At 30.2% G+C, this 12,225-nt stretch overlaps 1 protein-coding gene across 4 annotated transcripts in view; it reads right to left on the reverse strand.

Annotated features, from left to right (window-relative positions):
• LOC108747746 (FH1/FH2 domain-containing protein 3) overlaps positions 1-12,225 on the reverse strand; it is a 164,661-nt gene that overhangs the window by 138,830 nt on the left and 13,606 nt on the right. For 3 of the 4 annotated variants that reach the window (XM_018485443.1, XM_018485442.1, XM_018485444.1), the window contains exons 2-9: positions 11,213-11,435; positions 10,288-10,725; positions 8,567-9,836; positions 6,747-8,056; positions 5,734-6,305; positions 4,890-5,112; positions 4,353-4,452; positions 3,337-3,373 (exon numbers count right to left, since the gene is read on the reverse strand). In XM_018485443.1, the coding sequence (XP_018340945.1) occupies positions 3,337-3,373; positions 4,353-4,452; positions 4,890-5,112; positions 5,734-6,305; positions 6,747-8,056; positions 8,567-9,836; positions 10,288-10,725; positions 11,213-11,435 (4,173 nt within the window). Of the gene's footprint in view, positions 1-396; positions 591-3,336; positions 3,374-4,352; positions 4,453-4,889; positions 5,113-5,733; positions 6,306-6,746; positions 8,057-8,566; positions 9,837-10,287; positions 10,726-11,212; positions 11,436-12,225 lie in introns of those variants that run through there. The other variant, XM_018485445.1, reaches the window with a different exon arrangement.

Consider the following 12,225-nt stretch of genomic DNA (forward strand, 5'->3'; position numbering starts at 1 on the left):
CTTACGATCTTATAACTTTTGTATCTCATAGTTCTTGTATATCTTTCATAGTTTTTCAAAATCAAATAAGCGTTTGATTGCTCCATGATTCAATTCGAAATGCAAAATAACAAACCGAGTTCCTACGTGCCTTTTATTCTTACTCTCATATGATTTCGAATTACCTTCGATTATCGACTACGATATTCGATTTTATTTCGATTATCGAATGCAATGAAACGAAACTATTGGAAAGTATTCGCGAATTCCGTTCAACTTTTATCATAATCCGTAGAGAGGTCCTTCGAAGCGAGAACGAAAGGCTAGCCGGGTAGCGACAAGGGTCTCCATGCGCTGCGCGAGATGAAAGCGCGCGCGCTTGGGATCACGGAGTCTGCGCGAAGCGAAAGAACTCACCTTTCGGGTGACACGCGCACTTCCGCCGCCGACTCGAACAACGGAAACGCGTGCCGGAAACCGCGTGGTTGGAAAGCGCGGTACACGAAGTAAGATCACGAACACACGCGCGATAGATGAAAAGAGGATGTATCGACGCAGCGCGAATATATACGTACGTTAATACACGACGCGCAACAACATGCCTTACCTCGAGAGCGGCCGTCGCGACACTGAACGTGCCGCAGACACCTGTCGCCGTCGACCGACAGTGCCGCCGCCGCGCGGTCGAACCCCTCTCTCGTTCACGTGGTGCGCACCCCGAACCACGATACTAGTGTTCAAATAAAACATACTTATCATCTTCACAAATTATGAATCTACAATTTTTCTGTAATTTATTGCACGTTTTGTTGTTGGAGCTAAAGATATATGTAGAATAAATAACTTTTTTGTGCATGATTGCTTTGTAAACGTTTTTAAAGTTGTTATGTTTGTAGACACTGCGATCGTAGAAAATAATATTTAGTAATTATGCTTGCTTTTATTATCTTGTCTTTTTCTTAAAATAAAATATGCATTTAAAATCTTTATTTTAATTTTTTGTTAATAGATGAAAGAATTTTATTATTTTAATCTTCTTATTTAAAAAAAATCGTTTTTTATAGATGTACCTCTCTCAAAATAAATGCCAAGCAATTTTCCGAAAATTAAAACTTTTTATTACATAGCAAAGTTTAAGAATTTTAAATAAGAGTGACTAAGGCGGTGGAGGAAGCATTTTAATATTTCGATATAACAACAAAAATTTAGTTAGCATCATTATATTATATGGAAGAAATATTTATCAGTGTTAAGTTACAGGAAATTTATTGCATTGTTTGTTTATGTCTGAAAACTAGAAGTAAGGTAATATTCTATTAGATATTATTATAACTTTTTGTCTCGAGATTTTAAGTGTTTCAAGGAAAAATTCTTCATAGATATTTTATTGTTAGTTAAAGAATAAATCTTTTCTTGTTTATAAAATAATATACAATATATAGTTGTTTCACTGTATTGTGCAAATACTTGTCAAAATTTGTTGAAAACTCTATTACATGTCATTTAAGGACTAAGAGTACGTTACGATTTGTAGACTGTATAAGAGTATGTTACGTACCCTTGCTATATTTTTAATCTAGCTGGAATGAATATATATAATAAATTTATGTCATTAAAGTAATGAAAAATACGGAAATGTAAGCGACTATAGCATGGTTATGTACGGCAATGAATCCTCATAGGGATCTCGAATGGCATGAAAGGAGATGTCGAGCCTATAGAAACGTGATGAAGGAGGGTTTATTGTGCGAGAGCATGCTACCGTTCCACTCACAATAATAGTTCGCACATCATAAAAATAGAAGTAACTTCTGTATAATTTTGAAATGATCAAATACAAATGCTTCTGTATCATATTAAAGGATACTCATTAATATACAACGAAAATTGAATTATTCGAAAATTATCTTGCAGAATAGCTTTAAAACGAAACCAACTGAAAATATTCACATACAGTCCCGATAAAAAAAATCATCTTTAATAAATTTTGTATATGTGCGTAGTGAATAAAATTAGTCTTCATTAAATAGTGCCAAAAAAGTTTGTATCAAATTTTAATAATCTAATAAATATTTTAAATTTCTAAATTGTCTCATATAACTGTAAACATAAAATATAGATATAATTCGTTTGCCATAGATATTTATCTAGTTTTATATTGCAATACAAATTGTTAATTAATTAAATTCAAATTAATTTTTAAAATTTTAAATAATATTATAGTATATGTACAAAATATTATTAATATATATACATCTTCTATATATGATATAATATTATATATACATATAAAATATATTATATATATTTATATATACATATATAATAATATATCACATATATAGAAGATATATTATAAAAATGATTTTTAATTATTCTTAACAAATATAATAATTGTTTATTTATTTATTACAAAAACTAATAAAACTAGAAACTCAGTAAAAATTGCGACAATATATTATGTTGAGTAAGTAATTATTAACCGAGACAATATGCGCAAGGTGATGTAAGCACTCAAGTAAACAAGGTTCCTTTGTTGAAACTGCTTCATGCACAACATGAAAAATTGCAGTAGCAAGACGCTCTTTGTGTATTCCTCACGGGAAACAATAGTGTCGCGTGCATTTTCACTATTCTTGATCTTATCCCCGTTGTAGACCCTTGTTTAGGGACTTTCTCGATAGCTGAGCTATCTATTGTTTCTTCACTTACCAAAGTAAAAAGTATTGAAATAGTAAATAAAAATGCATAATTTAAAAAGGAGACTATAAAAAATGTTCCCTTCTTTTTGTCAGCGTCAATAACCTCTTATTGTACTTATCCTTAAAAGAATATTTATGTGATTTAAATAAAGATAATATACATTTACTAATCATTTTTTATTAAAAATTTTAATTTTATTGTATGTTTTTCTTTGTGTTTAGTTTTAAAAGAATTTAGATGTTTAATGTAAAGATTAAATAAAAATTTTTAAAAATTGTGTGAGAAAACGAAAAATTAATAATTTAAATAAATTTTTAAAAATGTTACATTTCGCAAAATATTACTTTTTTAAAGTTTATTTATATTATTTATATTACAATATATAATATTTAACATGGTATACACAGTACTCCAGTAATTTACTAATAAATATGTTAGTAAATAAATTTTTGATAAACTTTTTTAATTTAACATTTTGTTCATTCTTTAATTTATTAACTTTATTATTACAATTATTATTATATTTGTTGTTAATATATTTTCTTGCTTATACACAGATCATTAATAATAATAAATATCACATCTCGCTTTTTTTCGCAAACAAGAAAAAATCTATTTACATTAGCATGCATAAAAATATACAATAAAACTCACCGGAATGTAGCCATCGGGTTGAATTCTCCTATTGTCTCTGAAAAGAGGAAAATTAAATGCATTGATCTGGATGCGATTAAATTACATGCATGTAATATATATATATATAGTATACTCTGAAAAAAATGTGATAGCATGCAGATCAGATGTAAATCTCGTAGATTTCCATACAAAAAATTTTTTTTATAACGCACCTCCGTTGAATTATTCGTTTTTAAATTTAAAAAACATTTTTCTTAAATTTTTCTTAATTTTTAACTGTTTTTTAGATATTGATTATTTGTAATAATTATTTTCATAGAGTTATTAAATAAAAAATTTTTTTAATAATATAGAGTTTTTGATACCACATTGATGAAAAAAAAACCGGGTTACTTTTAAACCTTCTAATCACTAAAACTTTGAAGCAAACAATATTATTAATTTCTGAATATCTTTTAAATTTTTTCATATTTAAAAAGAATTAGTCTTCCATTTTAAATAATGCAAATTTATCTAATAATGCAAATTTCTTTTATTGTACTTTCTACTAATTGCCTGTGTTTTTCTGGAAAGGATAGTTTTTCAAAACAAAAGAAGAATATCTTTTTTAAAAATATGAGAAATTAAGAAAAATATTTAAAAATTAAAAATAACTTTTCCTTTTTGTTTTTTATAATTTTGGTGCTTAGTAGAATTGTGGTCTGCCTTTAAATCTCTGATATCAAAAAATCTCTATCGTATTATTTTAAAAATTTTTATTCAATATAAAGATAATAATTACAAGTTATCAACTACTATAATTACAAGTTATTTAGAAACTAATATAAAAGTTATTTAATAAAAATGCTTTTTAAAATGCTTAACTTTAAAGAATATGTCGATAATAATGAGTCGTAGAAAAAAGATTTATAGAAACTTACGGAATTATTTTCATCTGATTTGCATCTCTATAAGAGATTGCCGATTTTCAGAGATATCCTGTATATGCAATTTATAAATAACTGTCACTAATGTTCATCTATTATTATTCATACCGATTTCTTCGTTGAATCATTGGTGTTTTTAGTGTGCCATCATGAATAATCACCTGAGTTGCATCTATTTCTTCACATTCCGAATTGTTTTCAGAAATGTCTGTAATAACATATACATAATATTAAAATATTTTAACATACATCTTTGTACATCTAAAAAAATGTTATATTATTAAACTTATTACATAACACTTAGAAGTATTAAAAAGTTAAAAATTTTATTAAACTTCAACTTTTTTTATGCATATAAAAATATAAATCTAATTAAAATATTACAAACGTATTTTTTCCGAAATCTTTTCAAATTGCTTTGCCCATATTTTTCAAAAATTATTTTTCAAAAATATCCTGATTTTCAAACAATGCATTGATTTTATTTTTTATCCACTAGTTTTAAAAGAGAAAATATACAACAAATTTAACTAGATCCATTTTGTCGAGCTCTATTCGATACATCGGATCCGACTAATACTGTATACTGAAACTGGGTGCGATAACATTGATCGCTAAGTGACGCTAAATTCATTCCTGCCTCACCCTCTTCAACACGTTCCTGTTTACGAACACGGGAGGGAACTGGACTGTGGCACAGCATAGCAGTATCACCAAGCACGTCATTGATGTCAGTATGCTCGCCAATAAATAAGGGCAATGTAGAGGGTCGTTTCCGCGGTGGCAATCTTCGAGGTGTCGATTGTACATTGTCATAAGGAGATTTTCGTCCTCCATAATTATCTGGCGGATCAGGTGGATTCTCGACCTGTAATAAAAGCAATAAACTAAAGAATTTCCTATTTCTTAATAATAATATTTATCAAAAAAATATTTATAATATTTCTTGTATTTTCTCTACTTAATTATTTCATTTTCTATAATAATTTAATAAATAAAATAGCGCTGTAATATTAGTGCGATAACATTTGTAAATTACTTTTAATGGACAATAATGAATAGAAAAATAAGATAAGAGAATAAAAGAATAAGTAATATTATTGATTAACATGCAAGATTCAATAGTAAATACTATTTTCTTTATGTAATTAATACCCATGTAGTATATTCGTTAATTAAATTATTTTTGATTATTAATAACTTTATTACTCAATTGTTCAAGATATTTTGAAAAATTCAATACTTTTAATAATTAATTATGAGTAAATATAAATCAAAAGAATATTTATATTTTCTTACTTAATAATGCACATATTGTACGTAATATACTTTATTAATAGCTTAAATAAGTTTCATAAACTTATCTCTCTTTCTTTAGATTATTATAATCTTTTATAATTAGAGATTTATTAGATTGTAAAATTATTATAAGAATAACGTATAAAGTTCGAAAATAATAAATGTTATGTAATATGATGATTAATCTTACCCCTTCTGGACTAGCACGGTCTCCTAACGGTTCGGATGGTGGTGGTGGAAATTCGATAGGAAATCTAGAGAGGCTTCTCTTAACACACGTCTCAGGTTCGGGGTTAATGCCGATATCGATCTTCTCGTATGACTCGGAAGAGTCAGAAGTGCTGTTGGGAATTTCCACGGGAATCCTGACGACTCCGTCAGGAACATTGGAGGAGCTGTCCATCCACCATGCCTTCTCCCCAGATTCGATATGTCGGATTTTCTTAAGCGGTTTTGAAGAGTAAATACTTTCGTTAACGACAGGATTGTCGGTACTTTGACTATCAGCAGGCGCTACTGGAATAACTTCGATGCCTTCCGGAACGTTTTCAGGATCGTCGCTCATCCACCACGCTCGTTCACCGGACTGCTGATGCCTGATACGATTTCGTCGATCAGCTGACCGAAAACTAGATCCTCGACTAGATCCTCGTCTCGAAATAGAAGACACCGGTGATTTTTTTGTTTCCTCTGTTGTAACATCGTCCAACCACCATGCATATTCTTCTGATCCTTGTCGCCAAATTTTAAGTTTATATTTTCCTGGCAACACATACAAAAAATAACATAACAAATGCAAGGATTTAATAATATTTTTAAATTAAAATTACTAAACATTATGTATAACTTTTAAAAAAACTAATTAAATGTTGATAATTGAATCATAAAATAATTACTGTTAATTAATTAATCATTATCATTAATTAATCGTATATAAATCAATCTGTTATGTATTTAAATATGCGTAAATGTTGCAATAACTTGTTAATTTTAAATAAAGATGATAATAATTCATATATTTTCAAAGTATTTTTAATAATAATATTTTACATTAAATAATAATTTGTATCTTTTACTATTACATGATTTTACAAAACATGATTGAAAATATAAATTAAGCATACCGCTTTATATATTTAAATATGATACACACATATGGTAAATATAACTTGCTATACATGTATGTAGATGTAATTAACTTACCGTCATCCGGTAAGGCCGTGCTAACCGTTGTGTCCTGACTAATATCATTGTTCCATGGACTAGCTCTTTGAACTCCCTCAGGAACATTATCGGAATTTGAATCCAACCACCATGGCTTTTCGCCAGAAGACTGATGTAGAACTTTTATATTATTTCCTCTTACATCGTCATTCTTTTGGGAATTAGTGAAGCTAGGATCCTTTGATAAATTCTGACTGATTGACTTCGAAGATTGCTGTCCTGATTTATTATTGACTTCATGATTTTCTTCAAATGACTCAACCCAACCATCTGATTTATTTGTATCATCAGAATCTTGATTTTTATTCTTAAAAAAATTCGTTACTGGCGCTAATGCTCTCATCAGAAAGGACTTGGCTTCTTCTGTCTTCGCGGAACGATCACTTTTAGATCTTGGATTAGAGGGTGGTCTAGGTGGTTTCTCCGTCATCATTGACATATCATCAGCTGACGACGCCAATATGCTTGTTCTCGACGATCCCGCACTGATTTTACCTTTCACTTCGCGCGTAGGTGATTTTATTCTTTTTCTTCTCCGTCTCGATCCCGTTTTATCAGTATGATCGTTGTCATCCTCGCTGCTGGAGGAATTCACAGAGGTCGACTGACTACTAGTGCTGGAACTGAATGTCCCAGATGGCCTCTTTTTTATTCCGCAAGGTGACTTTGAGCCACTTTTCAATTCTTCCCATTTAGTTGAGCCATTCGAACTATTTTTGCTAAGCATTGGCTTTGATTCTGCAGACGGAGTCCTAAACCTCGATTGTCCGGACTTTGTTGAGGTTAAGGATCCCGAAGATACTATCTGAGGAATATGGTCCGAAATCATTTCAGAATCCTGAGAGCTGATGGAAATGTTCCTCTGACTTTTCTTTCTTCTCGCGTACTTAGAGCATGATAAGTCACCGTTCTCCATGTTCAAGGTCGACTTGCGGAAATCCTTGTTCACGTACTTCGCTGCCACGGTGCACTTCGGCGTGGCAGCGGTCGTAGTATCATTCTTCGGCACAGGTGGTTTACCGCGCGCGTCCGGCGAACCGCCTTGTCGTAAATTCACTGATGATAGGATCGAACCGGTGGATGATTTTCCGGGCGATGGCGGCGTTGTCGTTTTTATTTTTATACTCTGACTCGTCACCGAACTAGCTGACGATGATTTCGATCTGCCAATTGGCATATTTACAGAAGATCCGTCTGACGAGCCGGTTCGCGTCATTTGACGCGGAATGTTCTTCGTGGGTATATTCCGAGTTTGTGATGTCGATGCTGAACGACTTTGCGAAGAACCGCTTTTATTAAAAAATATTAAAATATTAATAACAATAATTAGTTACTTAATCCAGATCAATTTTAATCTTTTGCTGAAGTTGCGCATTTTCTCTCTGCTATAGATTTGTAATCAATTTTTGCGTCTTTTAAAGTCATAGGTCATTTTTCGTAACTAGATCTTTTTCTACGTTTTTACATTACATATAATAATGACTACGCGCTATAATGTTCAGTTCTTATATAATTTAATATAATTTATATACATTTATTTCCTAAAATTTGTATATATTTAATAAAATATTTTTTATAGCAAAAATTCTGTTTATTAAATGTTATCAAACAAACATTAACCTATTGTTTGTATTTTTTATAAATAAGATAGTGTAATTTATTCACATTATAATAAAAATACATGCTATTTAACAAATTATAATTAATTTATTTATATTCTTAACAATTTATAATTAATATAAAAAATTTTCTTTATGTGTGTCTAATAATAAACTTTATTAGGATACAGGTTTACATACCTTGATGTCGAATCTTTTCTTTGTGAAATATCACGCTTTTGAGAAGTAACTTCTTCATTTTGGTTTTGACTATGCCCTTCGACAACTCGAAGAGATTCTTCTCTAGAAGAAGAGTTGGTGTCAGATTTGGAAGTGGATCCTCTTCTTTCATTGTAAGCGTTGAGTTTCGATGATGTTATTTCATTCTTTAAGGAACATTTAGATATTTTTGCTTCATTTTTTGGTGAAGTATGTTTCAATCGCGAAATGGATGGTTTTTTTTTGTTATATTCATCACATTTTGATGCATCCTGCGAATTCTTCGTTATTGAATCCTCTCTGCGATAAAAAGCAAGATTCTGATTATTGGAACTTCTTAAATTATTGGAGCTTCCGTTTGTTTCAGTCTTTCGTGCACCACAGCAACACCGTTCGCTACCATGAATTCTATCTTCTTTATTTATGCTATGAATATTTTGACAGTTCGACGATGTTTTCAAATCATTGGACGCTAATAAAGTCTCGTCATTAGTTGTGCAACTTAAATCACTGAAAAATTTCTCATTTTGACTTTTATTATCAAAATTATGAATTTCTTGATTTGAACTCGATAATTCTTTGACAGAAGATTCATTTTTTGATGCTTCATTCATTCTCTTATACGCGAAGTTATTAAGTCTATTACTAGAAGAGCTTGCATTAGTATATCCTCTAGACGAATAAATAGATGGATTACCAGTTGAGGATGCACTTGAATATTTATCCAGATACGTTGACCAGGATACACCAGATACTCTGTTGCTGCTGCCATACCTCGAGAATCTTGACGGTTCTTCCATTTGATCACACTGTATTTCTTCGTCAGTAGTATCCGCCAGTTTTCGATGTTTAATCACTTCGTTTTGTTGAACGACGTTGATCTCTGCTCGTTTATTTCTGACATAGGACGAAGAAGCTGGAGGCGTCGGTGAAGTACCTCTTGTCACTACCGTCAATGTCATAAACTCGTTATTAGGAAGTTTATTGTTGATTTCGTTCTCTTCTATTCGATTTGTAGTTTTTGACAATTCGTAGTGACTATCATTGTCAGACTTCATAGCAAACCTTGATTTTTCTTTTTCTTCTTCTTCTTTTTGATTAGTTGTTTTATTGTTCAAATTTCGAAATCTTCCTCCTGCGGAGTAGTTTACTGTTGTGGACATTCGTTCGTTGCTACTTCGCGATGAAAGAAATCGCGAGCCAGCTGTCGAGCCAAATCTCGTCGAGATTGTTGAGCTCGATTCGGATGTATCTAAAAAATTTACTTCTTTTAATATTAGTTGTTTATTTATCTCATTATCAGATTTAAAATGTTATAAGTTATATAGAATAGTAATGATTAAGAATTTTTAAGAGTTGTAAAGTATTTACAAAATATTAATTATTACAAGCAAATTTCAATAAATATCCTTTTAAAGTTTATATGTTTACGTATAAAGTTCATTATTAATATAACAGAAACGATTTAAAAAAATGTCTTACTCTAAGAATTCTGTATTTTAAACATATGCCTAAATATTTGCATATTTAGGCATATGTTTAAAATATAGGATTCTTAAAGTAAGACACTTTTTAAAATTATATTTATAAATAATATTTATAATAATAATACAAAATACAAGATTTTTTTTTATATCCTTTAATTCATAATATAATACATAATTAAAAGTTGCGCATAATATAATACATAATAAAAAACTCACTAGGCGAAGCAGCTGAACGACTGTAAGACGGCGCTCGTGAATAGACTCTAAAAGAATTTGTTTTTCCGACACCGACTTCTGGACTGGGCTCGCGCGAAGCGCTTTTTCCGGAATTGGGACGTAATCCTCTATAGGAAACCGGCGGATGGTCCTTCTTTTCGGTTCTACCATCGTTACCGTAACTTCGGCCGAAACTCGATCCGGGATATGTGCTGGCTCCGTACCTCGATATTCCTTCGGGCTCTCTGCTCTTTTCCCGCGAAGCCGGTCGGTTATATCTGTCCAACACGGAAGACGGCCTCTCCGATGTTTTGCCAGCTGAGAACGAGTACTTCTCAAGGAGAGACGACCTACTATCAGATAGCGGACTTTTCGCCCTCACGTCTTCGGACGACGATCTTCCGGAATGCAATCGACTTTTATCGATATTCTTAGTACCTATGATTTAAGAAAAACTTTGACTTATGTACGTTATTTCTCCTAAAGGAATAATATATGTGTGCATTTTTATATTACTAAATATTGTAATTACTAATTGTTTTTAATTGTAGATATAAATTTTATATAGTATAACTGTGCTGACACTTAATAGCACTATATATCCAAAATGTTGTGCAGTGCTAATATTGCAAACAGAATTAATTATTTGTAATTTATCAACAATTTAATTATTGATTATTGTAAGTAAAATTGGAAAAAAATAAATACTTTTGACATAATATATGTGTATATTATATATATATATATATATATATAATCTTAATTAAGTAGAATACTTATAATACAAAGTCTTTAAGATACAAAATTGAATATAAATTTTTAAATATAAATGTTATAACATATATTTTTTGATCATATAAATAATATTGTATACAAGTAATATAGATGACAAATACAAAATATTATAAATAAATAAATATCTTACATGAATATTTAAATGCTGGCTTCTCCTCGAACTTATTCTTTTTAAGAAAAGTACCTCCAAAACCAGCAAGTGCTCGTTCCTTGGCAACGGTTCGAGTAGAACTCGATCCAACTCCGGAATAACTGCTTCTACAGCTTGGTAGGTTACTTCCACCGGAAGCATTTCTACCGAATGTGCTGGCGATGCTGACGCCAGGTCTACTTCTGTATGCTCCTGTATCACCCTGTAACCACAAACGAAAAGCACATGCCGTATAATTTTTAACTATTTATCTTAATTTTATAAATAAGCTTTACATAGTTTGATCATCGAATACCTAAATAAATTTATCTTGTAAAATGTTACCCTAAAAGTGTGTGTAAACCTATTATACAAAATTTCTAAAACCTTATTTAAATAAAATTCACATCTTTATTATATAGCACTGTAGAAAATTAAAATTGTGGAAGATTAAAACTTTGATAAATTGTTTAAATTATATTACTTTATTTATATTTTACAATATATTATTAATGATTGTTATAGCAAAATTTATCAATTACTTCTTGCGTTTGCAATAAGAAGAGAGCAGATGTTAAGTTAATAAGACATTCGCAAGAAATAGGGTTGTGGGTGCTCCAGGATATTAAAGATAATGAGGATAATACGGATAATGCGTAGTTTGCATTACCAAGAAGACGCATCTGATGAATGTCTTCATCAAGAATCTTTTTGCTCAACAAATAAAAATAAATTTAATATATTATTATCTTTAAAGTATAAAATATAAATATAAGTACAACTAAATGTTATTTTGAATAACATTGCATTTATAAAATGTCGAAATTGAGGGGATGGGCGGGATAAAGACTTATTACAAAATCTTGATATTAATAGAAATAAAAATAACTTGCTACTTTTTTTATTATACATACAATAGATACAATATTAAATAAATTTATGTAATGTCTTTAAGAAGTTACATGTTACAAATCTTCTCTATTACGATCAATATTACATGAAAAAGCTAATTG

The sequence above is a fragment of the Trachymyrmex septentrionalis genome, unplaced genomic scaffold, assembly GCF_001594115.1.
Source record: "Trachymyrmex septentrionalis isolate Tsep2-gDNA-1 unplaced genomic scaffold, Tsep1.0 scaffold20, whole genome shotgun sequence".
NCBI classification, from domain to species: domain Eukaryota; kingdom Metazoa; phylum Arthropoda; class Insecta; order Hymenoptera; family Formicidae; genus Trachymyrmex; species Trachymyrmex septentrionalis.